The sequence below is a fragment of the Coregonus lavaretus genome (assembly GCF_964263955.1).
Source record: "Coregonus lavaretus genome assembly, contig: HAP1_SCAFFOLD_2677, whole genome shotgun sequence".
In the NCBI taxonomy this organism is placed as follows: domain Eukaryota; kingdom Metazoa; phylum Chordata; class Actinopteri; order Salmoniformes; family Salmonidae; genus Coregonus; species Coregonus lavaretus.
Window position 1 is genome coordinate 16,915 of NW_028164933.1, and position 20,450 is coordinate 37,364.

Consider the following 20,450-nt stretch of genomic DNA (forward strand, 5'->3'; position numbering starts at 1 on the left):
TTCAGCTCACACTTTATCAGTCCACTTCATAGGCTTCCTGCCTCTCTGCTCTCAGCACCAGACCTGGGTTCAAATACTATTTGGAATCTTTCAAATACTTCATCTGTACTTGATTGAGATTGACTGGCTAAATGGACCAAGAGAAACTCTGTCCATCTGGTTCTCGAAGCAGGCTAGAGAAAATGCTCAAAGTATTTAAAAAGATTTCAAATAGTATTTTAACCCAGGTCTGCTCTCAGCACACAACTGGAGCCCTGTGTTTCTCTGTGTGTATCAGTGGGCTGGAGGTTAACCTACAGAGTGGAGACAGAGGAAGAGGAGGATGTGACTCATAGACCCCTTTCAGCAGCTTGCCTCCCATTCCCCTGCTGCCTGCTGCCTTCCTACAGGCTGAGGACTAGTTCTCCTTCCTTACTGTTCAAGGGTCAGAGACCACCCTTTTCACACTATTGTGCCGACTCAAACCTGACTGGATGCATAACAAGGCCAGCCCAGTACAGCTCGGCTTGGCACGGCTTGGCTCAGTAGCGTGTAAAGGATACGAGGATAGCTGCCATCGGACTGTACTCTACTTGTCAAAGTAGCACTAGACTTTAGTTCAAAGATAGTTCCTACAGCCATCTGTAGCTCCATTGTAAGACTTTACATTCTGATCTGGTGCCCATAAACCATTTTAATAAGAATCTGTCATAATCGGTCCAAGGCCTCAAAATACTATTTTCTATCCTAAACTCTATTAGAACGTGTGTGTGATGTGTTGCGCTGTGTGCCTCCCCCTCACGAGGCTGGCCGACTGCCCCAGTCAGCCTTCAGATTCTCTTCAGTTTTGACTGGGTTCTCAAGCTGAATCACCAACAGGGACACCAACTCCAAACCTGGGTTCAAATACTACTTTTTGAATTACTTTATCTGTGCTTGATTGAGCATGTTGAGCTTTAATAACCCAATAGAATAGTCCCATAACTGCAAACCCCACCCATCTGGCACTCCAGGCAGGCTAGAGCAAATACTTGAAGTATTTGAAGGTTTTCAAATAGTATTTGAACCCAGGTCTAACACACACACACACACACACACACACACACACACACACACACACACACACACACCAGCCAGGGAAAAGTAGCCATTAAAACTTAACGCATTCCAAGCTTTTTCAGGAAGTGTTTCTAGCGAGGCTTTCAAAGAGCCGTGCCCCCAACCCTGATATACCCCTCCCTAGCTGCAGGCTGTTGTATCCCTGGACACTCTCTCTCTATTTCTCCATTCCTTTGTATAACATATTATTGCATTATTATAGAATTCATGTTGAATAAGAACAAACTTGAAATGGTGCCTTTTGTCGTCAACTAAAATGGTACACACCTTTTGAATAAAATTCAGAATTCAGTTTTTCGCATTTGTTACCTTATTCGATTTCTCTCATGTCTCCGTGTTCTCTCAATTAACCTCTTAGATGCTTCTCCCTTCACTGGTCTGCTTGTACATGGACATGGTAACTTTACAGGCCCTTCTAAAACTGAACAATCTAGTGTCTTTGTGTGTTCAATGACATCAGTCTTTGTTCCACATCTGTGATTTTTAAAGGGGCTGGCTGGAAAATGGCTGGCGACCTGCTATGGAAAGGTCATGGTGATGCCATTTCAGTCAATTTCAGTGGTCCTGCCATTTCAGTCCAGTAGAAACAGCTCTGTTTCATGAAAAGTGTTTTATTAACCCCTTCCAGCCAGCCATTAGTGGGCGTGGGTTGGGTTCTGCATACCAAGTGGTCATAAATGAGTCAATGAACCAGCTCAAATGTGATCAAGATAGCCACATACACTCGTATACACACACTGCTGGAAGTTAACATGGTATTAATAGCAGTTCAGTTACATGTAATGTTTACATGTTTATTACATGTTTCCAGTGTTACTCTGCTTGTTACGTGTTTAGTGTTTCCAGTGTTACTTAGTGTTACTCTGCTTGTTACGTGTTTAGTGTTTCCAGTGTTACTTAGTGTTACTCTGCTTGTTACGTGTTTAGTGTTACTTAGTGTTACTCTGCTTGTTACGTGTTTAGTGTTTCCAGTGTTTCCAGTGTTACTTAGTGTTACTCTGCTTGTTACGTGTTTAGTGTTTCCAGTGTTTCCAGTGTTACTTAGTGTTACTCTGCTTGTTACGTGTTTAGTGTTTCCAGTGTTACTCTGTAAGCATTCCACTGTACCGTTTACACACACTATATCCTGTGCACGTGACGAATACATTTACATTTTTACATTTTTATTCATTTAGCAGACGCTCTTATCCAGAGCGACTTAGTTAGTGAGTAGCGTACATTTTTCATACCCTTTCATTTGATTCTTAGTAAGGGAATGCAGTAAATTAGTTCTCTTATCAGACCAATTGACCAGATGGAAGACTAGCTCAACATGAATCAATTATATTATTATCTAGCTCTTAATAATTTTTTTCATTTCAGATGGAGAGGAGTCTCTTGTGTCTCCCTGTGTAGGTCCGTGATGGCCGTCGTCTTGCCCACAGCAGCTGAAGGCCCCCTCCAAGCCCGTGTATGTACGTTGTTATGGCAACAATAGATGGAAACACGGACGTTGAGACCCTGTTGGCTGCGATCCACCTGGAGCGATACCTGAAGACCTTCCGCCAGTCAGGCTTCCTCTTGGCGAGGGACCTCAGCCACCTAGACAATGGAGGTCTTATCCAGCTGGGCATAACTGCCACCGGGCACAGGAAGAGAATACTGAGGCTGGTCCAGCACATTCAGAGGGCCACCAATCAGAAGGAGTCGACATCGAGGCCCTTAGAGCCCTTATTGGATCGTTGGCAGTCTGAGTCTGACGTTAATTCCACACCCATCCAATCAGGAGTGCCGAGGTCTGACCAGAGCGGAACCGGGGCCATTCCGTTTGAAGCGTTCCGGAATAGTTCTGTTCCAAACATTCCATCCATGTTGATGAACTCCGGGTCAGAACAGCAGCAGCAGTACAATGGGAATGTTGTCATAAAACCGGTTCCAAAACCTAGAACGGTGTTCTACAGACACAAATCAGAACCCGCCCGATTTATCTCCTGTCCCATACAACCAACACCACCAGATCCCCAGGTTCTAACCCTAACCAGGAAACCATCTCAGGAATCTCTCTGCTTCACCATATTGGAAGGTTTGGCTTCAGGAGAATTTAACACTGACACAGTGGTGGTGGGGCTTACCCCTACCCCTACCATGAGACACAGCCTAAGCCTGAGAGAGAGGAGGCTGAGTAACTCCTCAGACTCTGGAGGTCCCCTGCCCCCTGTTCCCCCTCGGCTGAACCGAGGTATCCCTCCAGCCATGTTTAGGGGTCCTACACCCACTCCGCCATCATCTGGTGGAAGGACTGAACAAAACCAGGACCAGTGTATGACTACCCCACCTCCATCCTCCTCATCCTCCTATGACAACGCTGGATTCCCCTCCGTGACCACTTCCCCACCCGGATCCCCGATGGAGATGGTCTCCAATGAGATCTACTGTGGCGCTTTACCTGGCACTGGAGCTAGTAGTGGACGGATTCCCTGCAACAATCCTCAAACACCACCACGTCAGGAGATCCATACCACTCCTGACAGAAATAGGTAGGTCAACGTCTGACTTTAACATCATATACTCTACCTAATAAAGTAGAAATATAGCCCTAGACATCGAAAAGAGAGTCATTTCTTTGTCTAACTAATGTTTTGTTTGATGTGTCTGCAGCACTTTAAGTAACAACTCTTCTGAATCATCCCATGGAGGTAAGTTTACCCATCTCTTTCTGAAAGTAACCCAACAGATGGTTTAGTCAGACCTTATAACTGTGTATCCTTTAGGCCTATAAATGACCCTTGACCTGTTTTTAAATCAATGTCATTCAAGATATAGTTAACACTACGCATCGCTAAAACCTTACTTTTCGCTTACACTTTAGCATCCAGTCGAAATGCTTTTATAACTGGTTGAAAAAGAGCACCACCATGCAATCTATCTATCTCTATCTATCTATCTATCTATCTCTATTACATTTACATTTTAGTCATTTAGCAGACTCTCTTATCCAGAGCGACTTACAGGAGCAATTAGGGTTAAGTGCCTTGCTCAAGGGCACATCGACAGATTTTTCACCTAGTTGGCTCGGGGATTAGAACCAGCGACCTTTCGGTTACTGGCACAACGCTCTTAACCACTAAGCTACCTGCCGCCCCTCTCTCTATCTCTATATGTCTCTATATCCAATAGAGGTGCTGGTTTAGACTGGTTAGGGTTAGGGTTAGGGCGTCCTGGTAAGAGGACCGAAATGACCAGTAGGAGAGACTCACACTTTATTACCACACAGCAAACAGGAAGTGGACTAGGTGGAAGTGTTGTAGTGTTAGTGGTTTGTAGCGTGTGTTGGGAGAGTCTAGGGCTTGCAGGGGAAATGGTCCATGGGTTGTGGCCCAGCTGTTGACGTGCGTGGCAGAGATTTATGCTCCTCGCTCGGCCACTGCTTGCTGAAGTCTGAGCCCGGACTTGGCTGGACTGTGCTTTTGTACTTGTCCCGGTCCCACCTGCCTATTGGACAGATGCCCTGAGGAGATGCAGGTCGGCAGGGTCAAAGGTGGTGATGGGCGGTCAAATGTCCCAATCAGAGGTCACTGGGTGTGGCATGTAACTGGAGAGCTCCAGAGGTGCGAACAGAGTAGCCTGTAAACAATGGGGATCTATCCCCCGCCTGTGCTCTGCAGGGTCAGGGAGTCAGGCAGAGATGGGGGGAAGGTTGGCTACTTGTTTCAAGAGTTAGAGAGGGCTGTGAGTTAGTATTCGGGAGAGGGACTGTACGGGCTTTCTACACTGGTTACGAGCATGTATGAACCTTTATTAAAATATCTTATAACAAGGCTTATAATATGCTATGTCATTTCTTCCTGCACCAACAGTCCCCATGGAGGACCCGGAGGAGGAGATCAGTCCATACTGTGAAACAGTCTTCCAGAGCAGACGACCACTGCACCACTCTGAGGTGAGACTGGGAGGCTGAGGCTGCGTCCCAAAGGACACCTTATTCTCCCTATAGTGCACTATTTTTGACCAGAGCCCTATAGGCTTTCCAGGAAAAACATCAAATGGTGTCTGAAATGGCACTATGGGCCCTAGTCAAAAAGTAGTGCACTATATAGGGAATAGGGTGTCATTTGGGACAGCGCCCGAGTCTGTTATCAGGTTACAAGAACCCATCAGAGTTATATAGTGTTTAGTGTTTGTGGTCACTTTGGTTCTCCTGACATTGATGAACGTGTTCTCCATGTTGTGTTCTCAAAGGTGGAAAGGACCAAAAGTGAAGGAAAGACAAGAAAGGAGGAAGAGAAGCACGGAGAGGATCATGGGTAAATTATTGTGTCTAGAGGAGTGGATAATGAGACTGGCGTTCCAATGAAACATAACATCTTCTTACACAACTCTGACTACAGCCACAGAGAGAAAATAGTCTACTGTATTTAAAATATTATTTTCTCTCCATCTTTTCAATCCAATGTTGTTACCTGCTACCAGACGCCGTATTCTCACTCTAGAGAAACCTAAAGAGGCTGGAGTCAAGGTTATTACAAATGCATTAATCAGTTACAGAGACTGTCTTTGCACTGCAGGACACCTAAACTCTCCTGGGCCAAACGTCTGTCCCAGGCCCTCCACAGTGAGTCCCAGGGCTACAGCACAGTAGGAGAGGCAGCACCATCCCCTCGCTGCCTCTCCTTACCCCCCAACCTGTACCCCTCGGAGCCGGGTGAGGACCAGACGATATCCCCCTACGCCAGCTACACCTCTCTCTCTGAGCCGACTGCTCCCATCATCTGTGGCTGGCTGGATAAGCTTTCACCACAAGGGTATGCCGGGTCCGGGTCCTGGTCCTGGTCTGGGCTGACGGTCCTATCCTCCTTTCCTCCCTCAGTCTTCTCCTCCCTTCTGAGGAACTGTCTCTGCCTCGTCTCTGTCCTCTCAAACCGGTGTGTCTCTCGCTTCTTCTTCTTTTCCCCCACTGTGTTTCTCCAATCTGTTTTCGTGTTTCTTGCTAAATGTTTAAAAAAAATGTCATATGCACTGCCTTCAGAAAGCACTCACACCTGAGCACATTTCTGGTCTGCTGAGCGCAAACTCGATTTGTTATGAAAATGCTGTGCAACTTCCGGCACGCGTTTACAGTGTTTTATTGATCATAATGTAGGCCTACCAGAGTGGCCTACCATCAAAAACAATGGAGAGAATGCATCCCATAACATTTTAACACGGAAATAGCTGTTCTATCATTCAGCCTACAGTAGCAGCCAATGTGTGGTGTTCAATGTAGGCCTACATTCCATGAGACTTTTGAAAATAAATAACATGCAGGGCTTGACATTAACCTGTTCATCCACTTGTCCTTCAGACAAGGAGGTGACTGAAAATACTATGTTTGATGCAAGAAACCACTTTACAAAATACAATTCATTATTATTCCCATACCATTATTACAGAGAATCAGACAGATAATACTACCCTCTGCCTATTGGCTACTTAATTTATTCAAGCCTGTCTCAAAATACAACACTACCCCTTTTAAGACAAAAAACCTTTACCTGACTCACTTTTCAAAGATGTCTAGAAAAGCACACGGTTTGTGCACTTGTAGGAAGCAATCACTCCCCCATTACTGACTACAAATGATCTATAACTGATTAATTAGCGAAGGATATGTACAAATGTGCACACGTCGCTACATGTAGCTCTCGTTTTGATCTCAAAACAAGCGCTTCTAATCACGACCGCTCATGCTGTAAAAACAGTCCAGTTCAAAGTGAATGGCACAGATCCATATGTGGCAATGGCTATTTGCATATAGGCCTACCGCAGCTCTGATTTGGTTATGGCGCACCGGTCTGTGTAGATTACGGGCCTGGGTCATGCCTGTCAATGCAAAAGAATCCTACTCCAATGCGTTCTGCCTACAAGAAAATCTCTTGCACAGTTAGTTTTGCATATTAAGTCTTGCATAGTTTGTTTTGTGTCGGTATATTACATTGAACATGGCTGATATTGCATTGATTCGATCACAATTTCAACAGTAAAGGGAAACGTTGATAGTGTTAACTAACAGGGGGAAAACTCAAGAAAGTTGAGTGTAGTGCAATCTCTTGATTCTCTGCACGCGCTGATATTTCTTCTGCGCAGCAGTCCCAGGGTGCTGCGCGCTCGCACACTCGCGCAGTTTAGTGGGAAAATCACGCCTTTACTTTTTTCACATTTTGTTGTGTTACAGCCTGAATTTAAAAATAGATTAAATTGAGATTTTTTGTCACTGGCCTACACACAGTACCTCATAATGTCAAAGTGGAATTATGTTTTTAGAAATGTTTACTAGTTAATTAAAAATGAAAAGCTGAAATGTCTTGAGTCAATAAGTATTCAACCCCTTTGTTATGGCAAGCCTGTCACGATCGTCTACCAATGAGGAGGACCAAGGCGCAGCGTTGAAAGCGAACATATTTATTAAATTGGAATGATCACACGATCAAAACAATAGACGATAACGTGATGTCTACGGTTTTACACAAACCAAAATAGAACAAAATCCCACAAACCCGAATGAAAAACAGACAGTTTAAATATGGCTCCCAATCAGAGACAACCCACGACAGCTGACACTCGTTGCCTCTGATTGGGAGTCACTCTGGCCAACATAGAAATAAACACCCATAGAAACAAAACCCATAGATCTACACACCCTGGCTCAACATAACAGTGTCCCCAGAGCCAGGGCGTGACAAAGCCTAAATACAGTGGCTTGCGAAAGTATTCAACCCCCCTTGGCATTTTTCCTATTTTGTTGCCTTACAACCTGGAATTAAAATGGATTTTTGGGGGGTTTGTATAATTTCATTTACACAACATGCCTACCACTTTGAAGATGTAAAATAAAATTGATTGTGAAACAAACAAGAAATAAGACAAAAAAACAGAACTTGAGCGTGCATAACTATTCACCCCCTACCCCAACACATTCCTTCAATTCTGACCAGTTTCCCAGTCCCTGCCGATGAAAAACATCCCCACTGCATGATGCTGCCACCACCATGTTTCACTGTGGGGATGGTGTTCTCGGGGTGATGAGAGGTGTTGGGTTTGCGCCAAACATAGCGTTTTCCTTGATAGCCAAAAAGCTCAAATTTAGTCTCATCTGACCAGAGTAATTTCTTCCATATGTTTGGGGAGTCTCCCACATGCCTTTTGGCGAACACCAAACATGTTTGCTTATTTTTTCTTTAAGCAATGGCTTTTTTCTGACCACTCTTCCGTAAAGCCCAGCTCTGTGGAGTGTATGGCTTAAAGTGGTCCTATGGACAGATACTCCAATCTCCGCTGTGGAGTTTTGCAGCTCCTTCAGGGTTATCTTTGGTCTCTTTCTTGCCTCTGATTAATGCCCTCCTTTCCTGGTCCGTGAGTTTTGGTGGGCAGCCCTCTCTTGGCAGGTTTGTTGTGGATTTAATGGTGTTCCGTGGGATGTTCAAAGTTTCAGATGTTTTTTTATAACCCAACCCTGATCTGTGCTTCTCCACAACTTTGTCCCTGACCTGTTTGGAGAGCTCCTTGGTCTTCATGGTGCCGCTTGCTTGGTGGTGCCCCTTGCTTAGTTGTGTTGCAGACTCTGGGGCCTTTCAGAACAGGTGTATATATACTGAGATCATGTGACAGATCATGTGACACTTAGATTGCACACAGGTGGACTTTATTTAACTAATTATGCGACTTCTGAAGGTAATTGGTTGCACCAGATCGTATTTGGGGACTTCATAGCAAAGGGGGTGAATACGTATGCACGCACCACTTTTCCGTTATTTATTTTTGAGAATGTTTTTTTTCACTTCACCAATTTGGACTATTTTGTGTATGTCCATTACATGAAATCCAAATAAAAAATCGATTTAAATTACAGGTTGTAATGCAACAAAATAGGAAAAACGCCAAGGGGGATGAATAATTTTGTAAGGCACTGTAAGTTCAGGATTCAACATTTGCACAACAATTCACATAAGTTGCAAGGACTCACTCTGTGTGCAATAATAGTGTTTACCATGCTTTTTGAATGACTACCTCATCTCTGTACCCCACACATACAATTATCTGTAAGGTCCCTCAGTTGAATTGTGAATTTCAAACACCGATTCAACTACAAAGGCCAGGGAGGTTTTCCAATGCCTCGCAAAGAAGGGCACCTATTGGTAAATGGGTAAAACATTTAAAAAAGCAGACATTGAATATCCCTTTGGGCATGGTGAAGTTATTAATTACACTTTGGATGGTGTATCAATACACCCAGTCACTACAAAGATTCAGGCGTCCTTCCTAACTCAGTTGCCGTAGAGGAATGAAACCGCTCAGGGATTTCACCATGAGGCCAATTTAAAACAGTTACAGAGTTTAATGGCTGTGATAGGAGAACACTGAGGATGGATCAACCACATAGTAGTTACTCCCCAATACTAACCTAATTGACAGAGTGAAAAGAAGGAAGCCTGTACAGAATAAAAATATTCCAAAACATGCATCCTGTTTGCAACAAGGCACCTATTGGTCAAAATAAAAAAGCAAACATTGAATATCCCTTTGAGCATGGTGAAGTTATTAATTACACTTTGGATGGTGTATCAATACACCCAGTCACTACAAAGATACAGGCGTCCTTCGTAACTAAGTTACCAGAGAGGAAGGAAACCGCTCAGGGATTTCACCATGAGGCCAATGGTGACTTTAAAACAGTTAGATTATTGGGTGTGGAAGGAAAAAAATGAGGATAGATCAACAATATTGTAGTTACTCCGCAGTACTAACCTAATTGACAGAGTGAAAGGAAGGAATCCTGTACAGAATAAAAAAGATTCCAAAACATGCATCCTGTTTGCAATGAGGCACTCAAGTAGAAATGTGGCAAAGAAATGAACTTTATGTCCTGAATAAAAAAGCGTTATGTTTGGGGCAAATCCAACACAAACAACTGAGTACCACTCTTCATATTTTCAAGCATAGTGGTGTCTGCATCATGTTATGGGTATGCTTGAAATAGGCATGGACTAGGGAGTTTTTTGGGGGGGGATAAAAAGAAACTGAATAGAGTTAAGCACAGGCAAAATCCTAGAGGAAAACTTGGTTCAGTCTGCTTTCCAACAGACACTGCGAGACAAATTCACCTTTTCAGCAGGACAATAACCTAAAACACAAGGCCAAATATACACTGGAGTTGTTTTCCAAGCGTCATTGAATGTTCCTGAGCAGCCTAGTTACAGTTTTGACTTAAATCGGCTTGGAGATCTGTGACAAGACTTGAAAATGGCTGTCTAGCAATGATCAACAACCAACCTGACAGAGCTTGAAGAATTTAAAAATAATAATGTGCAAATGTTGCACAATCCAGGTGTGCAAAGCTCTTCGAGACTTACCCAGAAAGACTCACAGCTTTAATCGCTGCCAAAGGTGCTTCTACAAAGTATTGACTCAGGGGTGGGAATACTTTCTGAAAGCACTGTCTCTGTCCTCTCAAACCGGTGTGTCTCGCTTCTTCTTCTCCAATCTGTTTTTGTGTTTCTTGTTAAATGCTAAACAGTTAATATCGCTCGAAATGGGGCTCTGCTTTGCCCTTGAAATGGTACTGATTTATTTTTTCCATTTTAAGTCAGTGGTATGAGAATCTGATCATTTTTGTATTTTGCTTTCTAGGAACTATGTATTCCAGAAACGCTATGTGAAGTTTGATGGCAAAAATCTGATGTACTTCGGCAGTGAAAAGGTAGGCCCTTTTTTTCCCTGAATGATGGACTGTATTAGATTTTGATTGAGAGAACACAGGATTGTTCATTACAATATGTCTCTTTTACCATTCTCTCCAAGGACCCGTACCCCAAAGGAGTGGTTCCTCTGGCTGCGATACAGATGGCCCGCATGGCCAAAGACAATAAATTTGAGATAGTGACAAGTCACAGGACGTTTGTCTTCCGGGCTGATAACGAAGGTAAACTAAGTATTTAAAAAAACAGCAATTAAAATCTCACAAAGCAACGACAGACATCCAGTTGTCCCAATTCCCCATCGTGGATTTTAAAGCTTTGGTTATGTGTTGTTAAATCCAAGTGTGCAAGTGTATACTTGAGGAGAAGGGTGGATGATTGGGACCCAGCTATAGAGGAATCCTCAGGGCATACAAGCAGAAACCAACCATGTGACAACCTCTATGTTGGACCAATGTTGACCCAATAACCTTATTTTCTCTCTGGAGACTCAAATGACCCAATCTTGCAAAATAGCCTCTGCGAGACAAGGTAGTATCAGTTACTGTCATAATCTCGTAGTGGAAGCATCTTGTTTAGGACTTTTATTTTAGGCGACTGATTCCTCTGGTATTTACCTATTAGGAAATGATTTGGTATCAAAAGATAGTTTCTGGTACAATTGGTAACTGACTGGTACAAAAGGGTGCTTGGTTTGAATCCAAACGACACAAACAATAAATTCACATATTGTTATTGTGTAATTACCATTTTACCATGTGCTTTCATAGTAAATACCTGGTAATACCAACCATCGTCTTTCTACCTGCCCCCCTCTCAGTGCAGAGACATCAGTGGTGCAGCATCCTACAGGGGAGGGTGAAGGAACAGCTTGTGTTTGGGCGTCCTCGCTTCGGTCCCGGCAGCCACTGTCAGAAGAGTGGTCCTCTGGAGCTCAAAGGGACCAAGTCAAAAGTTTACGTCGCCATCAATACAGAACAGGTCTGGCTGTACAAGAGCGAAGCGTGTTTTAGGAATGGGATAGGAATCACGTTGATAGAGGCCAGAGGGGCTACGATCAGAGACGGCAAAGGAAAAAGCTTTGACCTCATCACCCCTTACAAAACATTCAGGTGCGTGTCTACTGACATGGTAATAACATTTTTATACGTTTCTCTAGTTTTGGCAACAACAAAGTCTGTTCGTCATGAACTTCCATGTACACCGTTGTTTTTGAATCCCCTGAAAACGGAGACAATTGTGTTTTGATTGATTGAGTGATTTGATTGTCCCTGTAGTTTCACGGCTGAGTCTGAGCGGGAGAAGAGGGACTGGATGGAGGCTGTACAGGAGTCCATAGCAGAGACCCTGTCCGACTACGAGGTGGCTGAGAAGATCTGGTCCAACAGGTTTAATAAGATCTGTGCTGACTGCAAAGCCGTCAACCCTGACTGGGCCTCCATAAACCTCTGTGTTGTCATCTGTAAGAACTGTGCAGGTGAGACAGTGTTTCCCCTACTATTGTATAGGTGGGGCGGGCTCCCCCCCCCCCTAGCTCTGTTGCCCCCTGCCTAAAAGAGCGTGGTTTCAGTTTTGACGCCAGATGGCCTAGCTAGTTCTGGTGGACTTAGCGTCCCGTCTGGTGAGTGTGATTTGATAGGATGGCATTGGCAGCTGTTGGCCAGGTGGCTTAGTTATCGGGTCATTGACATGAGACACAACAGTTTAATTCTCACCTGTGTTGTTTTCAGCACATCTGTGCCAGGTGAAGCGGCTCTGGAAATGTTTCCAAATACACACATCATTTCCCCTCTCTTGTGCCTCACTAGAGAGGCAGCGCCTGAGTCTCCTGTTGCCAACACAATACCACTGTCTGTTGGCAGTAGAGTGATTGTCGTGGTCTTTTGTCCCTTTTCCCCTGCAGGTCAACACAGAGGTCTGGGGACTATGGTGTCTAAAGTACAGAGCCTGAAACTGGACACCAGCGTGTGGAGCAATGAGATCGTGCAGGTGAGAGGAAAGAGAAGTGTTCTTCAGGGAAGGGGGATGGAGAGAGTCAGGGGAAAATGCTCACGTTTGTTTTAGTTAAGTGGCAAAATATTTTCCAGGATACTGAAATTCGTTTGTTTTGTTGTGTATCAAGGACCATTTTCACCTCCAACAAATCCATAATATTGGAACAGAGTTTAAATATGTTTTGTACATTTTAAGTTGAAAATCAGATGATAGACTGTGACTATAGTAAGGCCCACATGGGTTCACATTATTCTGTGTTTTTGTGGGAACTGTTCTGTGTTTGTGTTCGTCAGCTCTTCATAATGCTGGGGAACGACCGAGCCAACGAGTTCTGGGCGGCCAGGCTATCTCCAGCCGACGAGTTAGACCGTGACGCCACACCAGACCAGCGGAGGGAGTTTATCATCCACAAGTACCGTGAGGGGCGCTACCGACACCCCCACCCCAACTTCAACACACAGGAGGAGCTGCTCAAGGTACAGTGACACAAATAGTATAGATTTTCAAATGTAAAGCTGCTATAAGAGGATCCAAAGGACATGTGTGGTGTGTTGTATAGGCTGTATTATCATAAACCCTTATTGTGTACGAATGGAGAACATTTCTAGTTTGTTATGAAATAATAACTAAATGACTGTATCTGTGTTGACAGCCTTGACGGCTGCTGTGCCTCTCGGTAAAAACACATGGTTACACACTACCCTTACGGGAAAAACCACATGAATTTCACGTGATCACACGTGAAGTGTTCCAAAAAAACAAACACATGTAGTCTAAATGTGTGCCTTTTTACAGAAGAAACACATAATTTCACATGTGAAATCGTGTGTTTTTTTAAATTTTTCTGTAAGGTTTTCATTTAGACTAGATGGTATCGGTGGTAGTTTTTAGTATCTGTAATCTGTACTAGAGTTCAAGTTAGGGCTATAGCTGCCTGTAGGTAACATGCAGCTAGACTTTTATCCCAACAATAATGACATGGAATGTGCTTTGAAATGAAAACAACTGGAGAGAGTAGATAAAAGGGGGGCTAGTTGAATGGAGAGGGGAATTTTTGGAATTTGGGCTGAATGTCTGTCCCTGTGGCTGTGGATGATTTTAGTGGTGCGTACGTGCTGTGTGTGTGTGTGTGTGTGTGTGTGTCCTCTGTGTGTGTGTCCTCTCTCAGTGTGTTTGTGTGTGTGGTGCGTCAGCCTAATGCGTCCCCTAATGCGTCCCCCCCTCTCTCTCTCCCTCTCTCTCTGCCCTGCAGGTTCTGTGTACTGCTGTGACCGAGCAGAACCTGCTGAAGACGGTCACCCAGATCTTCACCGAGGCAGAGGCTGTCCGAGCCCGCCTCGCTGACTCTAATGGCTATGACAAGCATCTGTCTCAGGAATACTCCCACTCTCAGGGCACCTCAGGTAAGGCAGGGGACAGGCTTTATTTTCCTGCTGGACCTTTTATCCATTATGTGACTTGTGCGACCATGCAGTGTAAAGTAATGTGCTCAGCAGCCCTCTGGAAAAGGCTTTCAAGTAATTACAGCATGGGTCATGGTTTGATAGAGAACCCAGATAACCTTTTGGATAGTTATCATCAGGGGCGCAACTTTCACTGGGGACGGTGACGGGGGACATGTCCCCCCCACATTCTGAAATTGCATTTATGTCCCCCCCCCCCCCCCCCCAATTCATAAGCATTTATCAAATTCCTAATGATTTATGAACAATTTATCATCTTGTAAATGCATTTATTATGGCTTATTCATGAAACTCTTTTATGAAGTTTGACTTTAACGTTTTGACCTGTTTGCCTAGACCCCAACGTGTACAGTGTGATGGCTAGACTTAAAACTTCTCTATCTTCCTAATGTATTTTTTTCTGATGTTCCTCCCTGTTTCCTCAGACCCCAGTGTGTATGATGAGATTATGCAGGCGGTGCTTCATTCCGGCTACCTCTACAAGTCAGCCTCAATGAACAAAGGGACATTATCAAGGAAAACCCGAGAAGGTGTGTGTGGGTGTGTGTGTGTGTGTGTGTGTGTGTGTGTGTGTGTGTGGTGTGTGTGGTGTGTGTGTGTGTGTGTTGGCAGGTGCTAACAGCACACCACTTGGCAGCGGTTGAATAGAGGAATACTGCCTCCTCAGTAACATCAGCATAAAGGCCTGAAGAGAACAAACCAAATACTGACTGGGCCAATACTGCTCTGTTAGGAAATACACTACCCACTGTCCATGGCTGGAGTTTCTCTACAGTAAAACAGAGCGTTGTGATTTGGAAGTTACTCCTAGTTACTTGTAGTTTCTTTCTCTCTAAAAATCACAGTGCCATCCGTTTTGTCTCCAAAGCCCCATATACTACCCACCACTGTGACCTGTACGCTCTTGTTGGCTGGTCCTCACTACAAATTCGTCGCCAAACCCACTGGCTAGTATCTCTATTTGCACCTCATCTCTTGCACATCTATCACTCCACTATCATTCCAGTGTTAATACTAATTGTAATTATTTTGCACTATAGCCTATTTATTGCCTTACCTCCATAACTTGCTACATTTGCACACACTGTATATATACACTGCTCCAAAAAATAAAGGGAACACTTAAACAACTCAATGTAACTCCAAGTCAATCACACTTCTGTGAAATCAAACTGTCCACTTAGGAAGCAACACTGATTGACAATACATTTCACATGCTGTTGTGCAAATGGAATAGACAACAGGTGGAAATTATAGGCAATTAGCAAGACACCCCCAATAAAGGACTGGTTTTGCAGGTGGTGACCATAGACCACTTCTCAGTTCCTATGCTTCCTGGCTGATGTTTTGGTCACTTTTGAATGCTGGCGGTGCTTTCACTCTAGTGGTAGCATGAGACGGAGTCTACAACCCACACAAGTGGCTCAGGTAGTGCAGCTCATCCAGGATGGCACATCAATGCGAGCTGTGGCAAGAAGGTTTGCTGTGTCTGTCAGCGTAGTGTCCAGAGCATGGAGGCGCTACCAGGAGACAGGCCAGTACATCAGGAGACGTGGAGGAGGCCGTAGGAGGGCAACAACCCAGCAGCAGGACCGCTACCTCCGCCTTTGTGCAAGGAGGAGCAGGAGGAGCACTGCCAGAGCCCTGCAAAATGACCTCCAGCAGGCCACAAATGTGCATGTGTCTGCTCAAACGGTCAGAAACAGACTCCATGAGGGTGGTATGAGGGCCCGACGTCCACAGGTGGGGGTTGTGCTTACAGCCCAAAACCGTGCAGGACGTTTGGCATTTGCCAGAGAACACCAAGATTGGCAAATTCGCCACTGGCGCCCTGTGCTCTTCACAGATGAAAGCAGGTTCACACTGAGCACGTGACAGAGTCTGGAGACGCCGTGGAGAACGTTCTGCTGCCTGCAACATCCTCCAGCATGACCGGTTTGGCGGTGGGTCAGTCATGGTGTGGGGTGGCATTTCTTTGGGGGGCCGCACAGCCCTCCATGTGCTCGCCAGAGGTAGCCTGACTGCCATTAGGTACCGAGATGAGATCCTCAGACCCCTTGTGAGACCATATGCTGGTGCGGTTGGCCCTGGGTTCCTCCTAATGCAAGACAATGCTTGACCTCATGTGGCTGGAGTGTGTCAGCAGTTCCTGCAAGAGGAAGGCATTGATGCTATGGACTGGCCCGCCCGTTCCCCAGACCTGAATCCAATTGAGCACATCTGAGACATCATGTCTCGCTCCATCCACCAACGCCACGTTGCACCACAGACTGTCCAGGAGTTGGCGGATGCTTTAGTCCAGGTCTGGGAGGAGATCCCTCAGGAGACCATCCGCCACCTCATCAGGAGCATGCCCAGGCGTTGTAGGGAGGTCATACAGGCACGTGGAGGCCACACATACTACTGAGCCTCATTTTGACTTGTTTTAAGGACATTACATCAAAGTTGGATCAGCCTGTAGAGTGGTTTTCCACTTAAATTTTGAGGGTGACTCCAAATCCAGACCTCCATGGGTTGATACATTTGATTTCCATTGATAATTTTTGTGTGATTTTGTTGTCAGCACATTCAACTATGTAAAGAAAAAAGTATTTAATAAGATTATTTCATTCATTCAGATCTAGGATGTGTTATTTTAGTGTTCCCTTAATTTTTTTGAGCAGTGTATTTTCTGTTGTATTTTTGACTTTATGTTTTGTTTTACCCCATATGTAACTCTGTGTTGTTGTTGTTTTTATCGCACTGCTTTGCTTTATCTTGGCCAGGTCGCAGTTGTAAATGAGAACTTGTTCTCAACTGGCTTACCTGGTTAAATAAAGGTGAAATAAATAAATTAAAAAAACGCAGCCCCATCATAAAAATCCCAAATGTAATTTATTTAGAAAGGGACCTCGATTTCCAGGCTTCTTCACGTTTGTACACTCTAATAGGGATAAACGAGATTCTTAAGTATGGCAACGCGAGACTATTTAGAAAGTAACAGCCAATACTTTTGCTGTTATTTGCTCCCCAGATTTCCAGAAGTACTGGTGCACGGTGGAGAGGTCTCTTCTGTTCTATGAGTCTGACCGATGTCCTGATCCTAGCATGAAGATCAACGTCAAAGACATCCTCTGTCTGGGGGTCAGCAGGCCGGACTCCTGCAACAACAACGGCTTCATTGACAGGTTAGAGGACCAATCATGGCATAGTAACTAATGAAGGTGGTCAATCACACTGTCTATTTCAAACACGTGGAAAAGATACGTTTAGCATGAAATGGTTATATCACTGCCACTCAATGTACAGGTATCTACCAACTAGCGTTGATCTAGTGCCCTTCTCTTTTGTTCCTGTGTCTCGTTGCAGGTTTCTCTATACGTTTGAACTGTACTTGTCCTCAGAGAAGCTCTATCAGTTTGGATTGGAAACTCCCGAGGCACTGCAATGTTGGGCCAAGGCCATCGGAAAGGTATGAGATTACTTTCTATCCCAGAAGAGCGCAATGCCTGCACACTGATAATGCCAATGTTCAGCTTTACTGATATTGTCAGAGCTCTTTCAGCTCTGAACGTTGTAATGTCCTATGCATACTTAAGGGGGGGTTACAGTGAAGTGTTTCCTCCTTTCTGACTAACACAGTCTATGGACTGTACTAGCCTGGTATGTGTCTGTTCAGTGTTCCCTCCTGTACTTTAACCACTTCCTGTGTTCCCTTCCTCAGGCCGCCACACCTTTAAGCTGCCACTGCCTGCTAGCGAGGGAGTTTGAGCGGGTGGGAGTCCTGCGCTACAAGGCCATGCGAGACCCTTCTCAGTGGAAAGAGGGATATTTTGTCCTTCAGAAGTCTAACCTCTTCATCTGCCCTGGGAACGATGGAGCAGCTGAGGACATTATCAACCTTAAACGTCTGCAAGAGCTCAGTGAGTCTCCTGTCCTGACCCTAGCTTTACTGGGCACTGTGTGGTAATGTGGTTGCTCAAATAACGTTTGGTAACTCCTCATTGAGACATTTTATGCCCTAACTATGGATTGTAATAAACTGTCAACAAAGTGGGGTACTATAGTCATTTTAAAACCCGTCTGACTATAAAGAAAAAAGCCTACTGCCAGCTTGATCATGGACATTTCTGGGCCTTAACTACCCCAAGCATCGTTTCTTTGAGCAACTGTCTGCTGATGAATGATTTGGTCCGGTCTTCCATTTGTTCTGTGTTTGTCTCCTAGGTATAGTAACTGAGAACCAAAACCATGAGAAGAAGGAAATTCTGGTTTTGGTTGAAAAAGGAAGGTTGGTTTTCAGTCTCTTCCTTTTCTCATTCAGTACATACTGTATATTAATTACACAGTATGTCAACATATCATGGCTAGTTTGGCGCCTATAATATACCCAGCTAAGGGTGGAATTGGTGGGGAATGGAATTTCCAGAATGAAAAATAATTTTACCATGTAAATTAGTTTTTTGGAGCTGGACTCCCGAGTGAGTTTGCAGTCGTGATTTTCTCTGAACCTTCACCTCTGAGTATCGACATGTCTAACCCCCCCCCCCAGGACGCTGCACCTCCAGGGGATGGGTCGGTTAGACTTCTCCCTGTGGTACGCAGACATCCAGAGAGCTGCTGGAGGGAAGGGCAACACCCTGAGAGAACAGCAGCTCAGCAGGAATGACATCCCCATCATTGTAGACAGCTGCATCGCCTTCATCACTCAATATGGTGAGGGAGGAGTCTGGATATTCCATTCCGTTCCACAGTATAGCAGAGGATAGAGGATTCTGCGTTATCAATGACAAAATGGCACATTTTCCAGTGATCTTGTGGATCCATGATAGGATCCATAGCATTTGATGCATTTTCAGTAGAAGTAATCCTTTTTATATTAAGGTATACAATACCAATGTATATAAAGGGGTTTATAAATAGTTAATCAATTCATTATAACTCTGCAGTGGCCTGTGCACTGTAGTGTTTCTTTTCCCAGTTTAGCTGTACTTTATGACAGACAGAGACAGGAAATACTAGCTTATGACTGATGAACTGGATCTGATCTGTGATCTGCTCGTCCAGGTCTGGGTCATGAGGGGATCTACAGGAAGAACGGAGCCACGTCCAGGATCAAGCTACTGATGGAGGAGTTCAGGAACGATGCTCGGAACGTCAAGCTCCGGATCGGGGATAACTTCATTGAGGACGTGACCGACGTGTTGAAGAGGTTCTTCAGGGAGATAGACGACCCCATCTTCATGGCTGACCTGCATCCACTATGGAAGGAGGCTGTCAGTAAGTACCGGTGTTATCATCACAGACAGCATACATATGAAGCTACTGTTTTGTTGTGTTTTCGAAGTTGTGTCTCTGACTTAATCACTCGACCTAGTCCTCTTGGTCCCCTCAGAGTTATAGGGCTTCCACCAAGCTGTTTCACTGGTGCTCGTCAGGATGTACCATAACGTATCCTTTTGAAATCGAACTGGTTCCTGTTTGTCCCTTTTTTATAGGAACAGCCAAGGATAAGAGCCAGCGTCTGGACAGATACAAGGAGATCATCCGTAGTTTACCCAGAGTCAACAGGACGACTCTGGCTGCTCTCATCAGCCACCTCTATAGGTCAGTAGCCCCTCAAACTGGACCATTTTTAATGTTTAGGTAACATCACTGGCAACTAAGCAGAGTTGGGGTCAATTCCATTTCAAATTTTCTTCCTGAATTCAAATAGAATTGACCCCAACCCTAAACTGTACAATTTATCATACTTAGACAACCTCACTGCCAATTTATCATACTTAGACAACCTCACTGCCAAGTTGGCAACTGTTTGTGCTCTCTCTTGATCCCAGGGTTCAGAGGTGTGCTCTCTCTCTCTCTCTCTCTCTCTCTCTCTCTCTCTCTCTCTCTCTCTCTCTCTCTCTCTCTCTCTCTCTCTCTCTCTCTCTCTCTCTCTCTCTCTCTCTCTCTCTCGGTCCCAGGGTTCAGAAGTGTGCAGACCTGAACCAGATGTGTACCAAGAACCTGTCCCTGCTGTTCGCCCCCAGCCTCTTCCAGACAGACGGGAAAGGAGAACACGAGGTGAAGATCGTTGAAGACCTCATAGACAACTACCTGTATGTCTTTGATGTGAGTATAGTCGAACCAGAGAGGGTCAAAGCTCAAATGCATCACTTAGAAATCAGGGTTGTGTTCCATATGTAGAAAGCATTCTGAATGG

The 20,450-nt window shown here is 44.7% G+C and overlaps 1 protein-coding gene across 1 annotated transcript in view; it reads left to right on the top strand.

Annotated features, from left to right (window-relative positions):
• LOC311116443 (arf-GAP with Rho-GAP domain, ANK repeat and PH domain-containing protein 3-like) overlaps positions 1-20,450 on the top strand; it is a 40,489-nt gene that overhangs the window by 7,056 nt on the left and 12,983 nt on the right. Inside the window, exons 2-22 of the mRNA XM_084191528.1 lie at positions 2,461-3,614; positions 3,736-3,773; positions 4,935-5,017; positions 5,317-5,381; positions 5,643-5,879; positions 10,741-10,810; positions 10,912-11,032; positions 11,629-11,920; positions 12,086-12,285; positions 12,712-12,797; positions 13,097-13,279; positions 14,056-14,206; positions 14,692-14,796; positions 17,280-17,433; positions 17,615-17,717; positions 17,970-18,168; positions 18,473-18,536; positions 18,798-18,961; positions 19,313-19,525; positions 19,744-19,852; positions 20,212-20,359. Coding sequence (XP_084047654.1) covers positions 2,551-3,614; positions 3,736-3,773; positions 4,935-5,017; positions 5,317-5,381; positions 5,643-5,879; positions 10,741-10,810; positions 10,912-11,032; positions 11,629-11,920; positions 12,086-12,285; positions 12,712-12,797; positions 13,097-13,279; positions 14,056-14,206; positions 14,692-14,796; positions 17,280-17,433; positions 17,615-17,717; positions 17,970-18,168; positions 18,473-18,536; positions 18,798-18,961; positions 19,313-19,525; positions 19,744-19,852; positions 20,212-20,359 — 3,849 coding nt within the window. The 5' untranslated portion in view covers positions 2,461-2,550. The remainder of the gene's footprint in view (positions 1-2,460; positions 3,615-3,735; positions 3,774-4,934; positions 5,018-5,316; positions 5,382-5,642; positions 5,880-10,740; positions 10,811-10,911; positions 11,033-11,628; positions 11,921-12,085; positions 12,286-12,711; positions 12,798-13,096; positions 13,280-14,055; positions 14,207-14,691; positions 14,797-17,279; positions 17,434-17,614; positions 17,718-17,969; positions 18,169-18,472; positions 18,537-18,797; positions 18,962-19,312; positions 19,526-19,743; positions 19,853-20,211; positions 20,360-20,450) is intronic.